Consider the following 9,544-nt stretch of genomic DNA (forward strand, 5'->3'; position numbering starts at 1 on the left):
TTCATCTGAGCAGTCTTCATTCTTGGCTGTTATCTTGCTTTGTCTAGAAGGCTTTTCCTGTTGGCCATGCAAGTTTTTGCTGTTGTTGGATCCACAATACTGAGGGTTGAACCCAGGGCCTTCACACAGAGCTACATTCCCCAACCTATTTTTTTTCCCCAACCTATTTTTTATTTTTATTTTTAATTTTGAGACAGGGTCTCACTGGCTCTCTAAATTGCTCAGGATGGGCTCATACTTGCAATCCTCCTGCCTCAGCATGCGGGGACCACAGCACTTACAGTTTGGGTAGAAGGTTTTTTTAAATTTTAATTTTTATTAGTACATGTTTGCACTACATAATGGTTATCCTGGAGCTGGAAAATGTACACATCTTAATTCTTTTCATGTCCCCTTCCCCTTCCCTTCCTGGTGGAAGCTTTTTAAGGATGAGGCTAACTATATTTGGAATTCGGTTAGATATTTCTTTAATTTATAAACAAATGAGAGGGAACGAATAAATGTTCTCACCTGGAATGAGAAGCTTGGGACCTTTTGCTATAAGTATCCTCATAAATAGCTAATTTTCAAATGGATAAGTGAAATGGATAGTTCTTTCTAGAAAATTAGGCACAGCCAGGCATGGTGGCACAAGCCTGTAATCCCAGCACTCAGGAGGCTGAGGCAGGAGGATCACTGTGAGTTTGAGACCAGCCTGGGCTACAAAGTGAGTTCCAGGTCAGTCTCAACTACATAATGAGACCCTGTGTCAAAAAAAGAAAAAGAAAAAGAAAGTTGGGCACAAACACTAGCAAGGAAAGTACAATATATGGTGCACTACACACACATACACACACACACACACACACACACACATGAGCACCCCAGTTCTCCGCCCAGCTTACACCTGCACGTAAACCTTGAAACATCTCTTTTGTGGTAAATACATCTGTTGTAAATTATACGTCTCTTAGTGTTTTGTTTCACTCACCACAAACTAATAGACCTTGACAGTTGGCTCACAGATATGTTTTCTTTTGGCTTCCAGTGGGTTGTTTGTTTGTTCAGATGTTTTTTATTTTTTGTTTTGTTTTTAATGAATTTGAATATAGGGCATGCACATTTATCTCCCTAAGTGGATTCCAGCAGAATTTAAATATGCAGCAACAGACTTTCTTCTTTGAAACATGAGCTAACAAAAGATATCAGTTATTCAATTCAGCAGGATGAGGGTTACTTAAGGTAACTTGCGTGTTACCCTTGCAGTAAAAGGAGTTGGACTAAAACAGGAAATAAAATAAAATCTGCTATAATGACTTGTTTTGACCGCTTTGAGAAATTTTTCTTCAAGAGCTATTTACCAGTTACAGAAGTTAATACTTTTATCCATATGAGAATGCTGCCCCAGGAATCTTCCAAACAATTCAGTTGGATAAATTCTCAGTCTGGGTGTCTGAGGCCACAGTGCCTTGCCATGACCGTTTTAGTACCAAAGAGTTGGAATGATTTTGAAGTTTAAGTTAGGCTATAACTTTCCCTCCCTTGCATTTTAAATTGTGTATGAATGTGAAAGAGGGATGGAGAGGGAGGAAAGAGAGAGGGAGAAAGAGAAAGATAAAATGTAAGAATTTCACTTAACTACATAATCTCAATAAATCTCTTGAAGATTGAGGTCCTCATGTGGACATTATTTTAAGATCATCTCAGAATAAAGGATGAAAACTTGAAGACAGCTTTCTAAGGAATAGCTTAATTATAGAATCATCTTATCTTGTTTATTATTCCCAGTGTGTGACCCTTAGTAGGTGCTACAGAAATATTCCTAGGCGAAATGAGAACCATTTTGACTAATATGTATTAGAATTCCTTGGAAGTCTCCTGAGACACAAGGTTAAATTTTCCAATGAAGTTGCATCATCAATTCCTGACAGGAACCCTGTGATCTGACCCCAGGTGTCTCCTCCCTGGTCCATAAGCCCAAAGTGTCTGTCTCCCTAGAGGTGTTGAGTTGAGACTTTAGGGTTTTAATGTAGATATATACTGTAACTAGTACATTCTTGGGAGGCCACAGTTAGAAGATAAGAATATTGTTCTCTTCCAGGTAGAAGAAGTTCCAGTAATTAGTAGTAGATGGACATAGGTGACAGGTGTAATTCTAAAATGGCCTCTATACAGCTGCACGTCCTATATAACTCCCTTCCCTGAGGTGTGGGCCAGAGCTAGGTGTCTTATAAGACAAAGATTGAAGGGATTTTAAAGGTATAACTAAGGTTTCAAATGGTTTTAAATAAAAGATGATTATAGGTAAGCCTGACGTAGTAGGATAAAAACTCTTGAAAGAGGCACCAGGTACTTCTTGAAGAGAAGACCACTCCTCTCAGCCTTGAAAGAGAAACTGCCATTCTATAAGTTACCTATGCAAAGGGAAGCCTCAGGACTCCAGTGCCTCAGTTGCTAAACTTTAAGCAGAAGACCAAATTAAGCTCTGCCCAAACTTCTGAGCCACAGAAACTCTGAGATTATAAATCTCTATTGCTTTAAGCTATTAAATCTATACTGATTTTCTGTATAGCATTAGAAAACTAATACGGAAATAGTTACTAATAAACACCACAAGAAAGTATGAAGACGGGGTTGACACAATATATAAAATGGGAAACAGAATAGGGACATAAATTGGTATTCTGAAGTCTAGCTGTGGACAGATAACTTCTGAAATTAATAGGTCAGGGGAGCCCTAGTTACAGGCTTGGAATTGTTTATGGCTTTGCCTTTCCCTAAACCAAGCTCTACAGGGCCTTTGCCATAACATCTCTTGTACAAACAATTTCTATGGCCTGCACCATGTGAGGCCCCGTTCTAGACTCTGAATACAGAAAGGGAGATGTCAGGTTGAGGAGTCAAATACACACAAGTATTCGCAGCTGAGTGTGTTAAATCCCTGTGTGTTTATATGTGTACATGCACATGTGTATGCATGCGTACATATACTATATACATCGAGGATAACTTCTGAGAGGAACCAGTCAAGGTCAGCTTTGGCTGCTTTGTGGAGGATCTTCTCTATGTAAAAAGCTTGGGGAATAGAATAGATTTTTTCCATTGTTGATAATTAATAGGAAATAATAACAAAATATTCTACACAAAAGAGTAGCATGGCCCACGTTGTGTTGTGGGAAGGCCTACAGGGCAGCAGATGGGTTGCAGGAGGTGGGGGAAGCTGTGTAACACTCATGCAGGATGTTCACACGTCCTACTCACTCCTCTGCCCTGCCGTGTAGCACAGCCCACCCCGTAGTGAGGGACAGTAAGCGTTGGCTGAGTCGTTAGACGGGAGTTCTAGAAGCAGCCGTCTCTGAGAGGCTGAGAGAGGGCTTCACCTGCCAGAGTTGGGGGAGGAAATGTTTAAGACCTCCAGGCTCTGATAGATGGGGCAGAGGATGGGATCCAAAAACGCTTTCAATTCCAAGCCTGGGCCTCTGCTGATCTCTAGCTGAAGTGAAAGGGCGGGGGGCAACTTCAAGGCCTGAAGGCTGAGGGCATCCAGGGAATAGAAGCTTAGCATCACCATTCCAGCTGAAAACTGCCTATCCCCTAGTATGAAAGTTCAGGTGCTTCAGCACCTAGTTCTCCCAAGGACATTTTAAAATCGATGACCACACCCACACCTTCCGCATACTCTATGATGCTCTTCCCCTGACCTACACCCTAGTTCCCCATCAGCTCTTTAGGAACCCTGTTCATCCATGGTTGGCCCATACACCCTCTCCTTCTTTCCCTCTATTCTTACCCTTAGCTGCTTCCCTCTCAGAGGATGGTTCCTCTCAGGATAACAACAGGACCAAAGAGCATTAATCACTTGATCAACTTGATCAACTGCTTCGTATTACAGATAAGGTGTCTTCATCTTCTTTTCTGACTCAGGTTAAGATGTTCTTTTCCCCACCAAAGCCCATGTCATCCCTCTGACTGTGCTGACAATTCCTCCATCCATTCATTTATTTTTTCACTTAGTTACCCCCTAACTATTTATTTGAACACAGACGCTATTCTAACCATCGGAGACACAATGGAGATGAAGTGGAGAGTCCAAGCTCTCAAACAGCTGACCTTATGGATCGAGAGGTAGAAAATAAGTGGTGACCAAATAAACGAGCTTTTCTTCAGAGTCTTAAGTTGCTATGATTTGAATGTGTCCCTCAAACTTCGTGGGTTGGAACCTTAATCCCCAAAGTCACATACTGATAGTATCTGAATGTAGTGCCTTTGGGAGGTAATTAGGGTTAGATGAGGTCATATGGGTGGGTTTCCCATGATTACATTAGTGGCTTTATAGTAAGAGGAAGAGACCCACCAGAGCTGGCCTACTTTGTTTCATCCTGTGATGCCCTTTGCCAGAGGTCTTCAGTTATTGCCTTCTTTCCCTGACGGAGTTTCTTGAATCTGGGGTGGAAATAATCTGCCTATGAATAAAGTCTTCCTATCTGTAGTGAGACCATTTCAGAATGCAGACTCAGAAGGGGAGACTTGTCTCATTTTTTAAATGAAATGGACCCATACAGAGGAAAATTTCCTTCTCATTTGGGTTTATTGCTTGATACTTTGTATTATAATTTGAGCTACGAGGCTTTATTCTTAATGGCCTGAGAGTGATTCTGATGGACCACAAGATTGGACACAAATTCCCTGGATATCACCATTCCAGACAGCACAATAATAATCACCACACTTTCCAGCTCTAACGGTAGGCTGTTGCCATTTCCAGTTTTAAATTGTTGCTTGGCACACTGGCAGCCACTCCTTATTTTCTGAGCACTGGATAAAGAGTCCACCAATCTCCCACTCTCTCTGGAGAATCCGAGACCACCAAACCAAGACCTCTCAGGAGGAGACCACCAAAGCTGACTTCCGACACTATAGCCCTGACTTCACTGGGTCCTTCGAGACTCCCTGTGCAAAGAGAAGGGACTCGACACCTACTCCCTGCACAGGTTGCTCTCTCGGCACTTTCTCCCTAAAGCACACGACCAGCTCGTAATGCTCGATTACACGCCCTGGCTGCCCCAAGTGTCCAGCATTCTGAGGGTGACAGCCCCTAGAAGGGGTGGGGAAGGACACAGTTCTTACTTGTATTCAGCAGAGTGCGGATCTTCTTCTCTTCCTCAGCTGCTTGAAGTAGCATTTCCGCCAGCGTCTTCTCCTCCGACTCCGTGCACTCCTCAGCCTCTCGAAGGTATTCCAGGTAGTCAATCTCCCGCTGGGCACGTTCCACTCTCAGTGCCAGGTTGTTTACTGCACTCTTATATTCACTTGTGTGGGTGTGGCACTTTCCCAGCATAACAGATATGTTTTTTGAAAATTCTTGGAAGTCTTGAATGTATGCCCTTGTTTCCCGGGTGCATTTTTCCAGCCCTTGCTTCAGTTAGAAAATAAATTTACCAAATTATTGTTAGTTATTTATCATTCATAGAAAAAGATTAGAAAAATACAAATAATCATAAGGGGGAAAATAAAAATCACTCATAATCTTGAGTTCAAAGGTGCCATTGGTATTTAGTGATAAATATATAAATACATATTTCAAAATGTGTTTTTTAGGAGTGGGGATTTAGCTCCACAGTAGAATCGTGGACTGGCATGGAATAAGTCCTGGGTTTCATCCCCAGCACTGCAAAAAATAAAATAAAACATGATTTTATTATATGTATGCTTGTAATGTATTTTTTTCTGTAGTGGGAATTGAACTCAGGACCTTGCACTTGCCAACAGACATGGCGCCACTGAGCTAAATCCCCAGCCCTGTAATGTATTTTTAACCTGCTGGTATCTTGTCAGCATATTTTAATGGCAATAGCCATGCTGTAAGTTTTGGTGCTGATTTTTTTTTTGACATAAAAATTATATTGTCCAGGTGGGCATGCTAACACACACCTGCAAACCCAGCACTCTGGGAGGCTGTTATCTCATTTATTTATTCTGTTGGATTGCATTGGACTGACATTTATAATAGCTTTCAATTTTTTGTCATTCAAATAATGCCAAAAAACCCCTTTGTATTTACATTTTCATGTACTTAACTGGACATTTTCTTAGGATAGATTTCCAGAAGGAAGCCCCATCCCCAGTGCCTGGCACAGGGCCTATCGTGTAACAGTACTCTGCAAATATTTATTGACTCGAAGAATATATGAACGGAAATGGGATGGCTGAGCTAAAAATTAGAAAACGTTAAAGCTCATTTGACACCGTCTCCGAGAATGCTTTTCACAATTGTAGAAATGTATGGGCCGAAGAGAAATATTGTGTGTGAGAGACTTCATTTTGAGGGGAAAGAGACTGAGATAGAGACAGAACAAGAAATAGGGACAGAGAGAGAGAGAGAGGGAGAGGGAGGAAAATCCTCTAAATCCATATCCGTTTTGTCTTTTTCTTATGCCTCTGACCCATCCTTCCCTGGGTGGGAACTGTATCACTTGGTTGTTAAGAGTGTGCTTTGGCCAACAATGACTGCCCCTCGGGAGTGGGCTTCCAGGCCATGAGAGGACCACGGTGGGAAGATCCGTACGGATCACATCCCCATGTTTACAAATTCCCATTTAGAGGTACCAAAGCATTCCTGCATATGATATGCACTTGTCTGCCTACAAACTCAAGAAAGTAGGGAACAATTTACAGGAATTTTGGCTAGCTCTAATGTCAGGGTGAGTTGGTGCTAAATGCTGAGCATAATTCTTGGGCTTTTAAAAAGGTGAGACTGAAGGACAGGTGTCTGGGGAAAGAGCAAATAAAGAAGCAGCAAAAGGCAACTGGCCTAGGAATGTTTCATCCACAGCCTCTGAGCCTCAGTGTGCTGATGGGTCAATGTTAAGAAATGCATTCAGGGTACTCAGTCAAGTTATTTTACCATGACTGCAACTTGATGACCTAATAATATGAACTTGCAGATTTTCCCAGAAAATACAGATAATAAATATTGGAGATCGATGTGTCTTTGAAAGAAGATAAATAATATCAATTTAATTTGTACAAAAGTAAGGTATTAGCCAGGTGCAAGCACACATGCTTGTTATCCCAGCACCCTGGGAGACTGAGGCAGGAGGATTAGAAGTTTGAAACTAACCCTATTAAGTCAGAGATTCAATGAGACCCTGTCTCAAAATAAAAAAATAAAAATAAAAAGGGCTGGAAATGTAGCTCAGTGCAAAGGTCTTGGGTTCCATCCACAATATGTGGGGGGGTAGGTAGCAGTGCAAAGTATTAAATACGAAATAATAGCTTTCAATGCTGAGATGTGTCAAAGACTAGAGGGAAGAAATTTGTCCCGAGAGCCTAGTTGGCCTACAAAAATATTGGGTCTTGTCAGTTCTAGTGAGGTGGAAACGGAATACTTTCTGTTTAACATTTCTGAAAACCGCTCATTTCAAAGTACAAGTTCAGTTACGGCAAAAAAGAAAATCTGAGACTTAGCCTCTCAATGCAGTATCAACACTTGTTACACTGGTCTAATAATGGTTTATTATGAAAAGATAAAAAGAAAATCTAAAATGGGTTATCATTCCCATGCAATAAAACATTAAGGAAAAGTGACCAAGACTTTTAATTTTTACACTTAAGAAACTATTGTATTGAATTAAGGTTGTCCAACAGTTTAGACATTTACCCACCAGGCCAGACAATGTTGTAAAGTATAGATTAATGACTCAACAGAAATTATCCTCAACTTCTCAGAGCTGGAATCGCTCTAGTAAATATTCAGAAGGGGGTAATTCCGTTATTATCATCTCCATTTTGTAGATGAGAAAAACTGCCAGATCTGCATAGAGAGTGAAGACATGCTCAAGGTTTGGGGCTGGGGCAGAGTAGATTCTTTATAGGTGCCTTAAACTACTTGTTTATACACTTTTATAGGTATAATTTTAGCAAATGGACTTATAATGTCCTATCTAGAAAATATACATCAAAGGAAAGACAAGGAAGTTTGGGTAAAGTGATTTCCAAGCCTGGCATAGTGGTATGGGCCTGTAATCCCAGAACTCAGGAGGCTGAGGCAGGAGGATCCCTACGAGTTCAGGCCAGCCTGGGCTATCTACTGAGTTTAAGCCCAGCTTGAACTACATAGTAAGACCCTATCACCAAAAAAAAAAAAAGGTGATTTCTGGGAGACATGTTCCCTGTTAGGCAGCCCAGATATCACCTACCTCCAAGGCATGAAAGCGCTGGTAGATGTAGTGCACCATGGCTGGGTCCTGGGCATACTGCGGTGAGGGCAGAAATGCTGTAAGGAACAGAACCAGCAGGGCACAGGCTCTCCGAAGGGCTATCATCATCCTGCAAAATCCCCAGGAGCACAATCTCTTAAGCTGTGGTCCTCAAAGAAGACTCAAGGGTCCAGATGTTCGCCTATTCTCTGGGGCTGTAGCAAGTCCTTGAAAAACAATGTTTTGCAGAAAGTAAAGTCCTTTTGTTATTCCACCCAATGCATGATCTCAGTTTGCAAGCTGGTGATCAAGTCCAGCTGTTGGCAGGGGAGTCCCTGGAGGCCTCGGACACTTACTTGGCACAGAGAGCTTCCGGGGCCCAGCATCTGCTGCCCTCACCTTTGACGTGTGCGGGCCCCTCCAGGCTGGTGTCTGTTTACTGCGTCTAGGCCTAGGGTGTGGGGATGGGGTGGTGAGGTCTTTTCTCCCCTCCCTTCCCCCCCAGCTCTTTCCTTTTTACTTTTGCTTTCCTCCTCCCTAATACACGCTGCAGTCCAATCACAGGCCTGACCCAACGCAAGCCACCCCCAACTTCTGAGAATTAGAATCTCAGCTTAGTTTCTGGCAAAAATTCCCAGGATCATTTTGCCAGAAGTTCTACTGGGAGACCCCACCTCTCCAGACTTCCTTTGCATTCCTGCAGCTCTTAAAGGCACAGCTGGGAAAATGAACATGACCTACCCATATTTCTGAAAAGCCAGTGCACAGGGCTGCATTGCGCTGCTGGCTGAGAGGTACAATTGTTGACATCCCGGACTGAGCTTAGAAGAATTTTCTTGAGAGAAAGAAACAAGCGTTAGTGATACTGAATCTGGGGCTTCCGGAGCCAGATCATCAACGAATGAAATTCCTTTGCAAAGAAGTCCTAGCGTTTTCTCAGTCACAATGTCAGCATTCCCTTTATAAGGCTACCAGCTAGAAATACGTAGGACTCGACTCCCCCAGTTCCCTTAATAGTTGAGAATAGATCCTATCTCTGGAGCAAAGTGGTAACATTTTCCACTTTCACCTTTGCGGTACAGGCTTCTAGTTACCTCATCCTCTCCTGTGAGTCAGTCCAGGACTTGCCATGTTCTTTCTCAGTCACCTGCTCATGTAGGGAAGGGTTGGGTTATGGATGAAGTATAGAAAAACCCCTAGCCAGGAGCCCAAAGACCTGGATTTGCTTTTGGTCCCTGCAAGAGATACTAAATTTGAGAATTTTCCACTGGTGGTCCCCAGCAGGTATTCTTTTCCATTCCTCCTTTTCTTTTCTTTCTTTTCTCTCTCTCTCTCTCTCTCTCTCTCTCTCTCTCTCTCTCTCTCTC

At 42.4% G+C, this 9,544-nt stretch overlaps 1 protein-coding gene across 2 annotated transcripts in view; it reads right to left on the reverse strand.

Moving 5' to 3' along the window:
- The window catches only part of Olfml1 (olfactomedin like 1), a 25,357-nt gene extending 16,673 nt beyond the window's left edge, over window positions 1–8,684 (reverse strand). The window contains exons 1-3 of one of the 2 annotated variants that reach the window (XM_010615952.2): window positions 8,534–8,684; window positions 8,178–8,404; window positions 5,107–5,395 (exon numbers count right to left, since the gene is read on the reverse strand). In XM_010615952.2, the coding sequence (XP_010614254.1) occupies window positions 5,107–5,395; window positions 8,178–8,306 (418 nt within the window). In that variant the 5' untranslated portion in view covers window positions 8,307–8,404; window positions 8,534–8,684. Of the gene's footprint in view, window positions 1–5,106; window positions 5,396–8,177 lie in introns of both variants that reach the window. The other variant, XM_010615950.2, reaches the window with a different exon arrangement.
- Window positions 8,685–9,544: the final 860 nt, after the last annotated feature.

This window comes from Fukomys damarensis, unplaced genomic scaffold (genome assembly GCF_012274545.1).
Source record: "Fukomys damarensis isolate Sample0158 unplaced genomic scaffold, DMR_v1.0_HiC HiC_scaffold_16, whole genome shotgun sequence".
In the NCBI taxonomy this organism is placed as follows: Eukaryota; Metazoa; Chordata; class Mammalia; order Rodentia; family Bathyergidae; genus Fukomys; species Fukomys damarensis.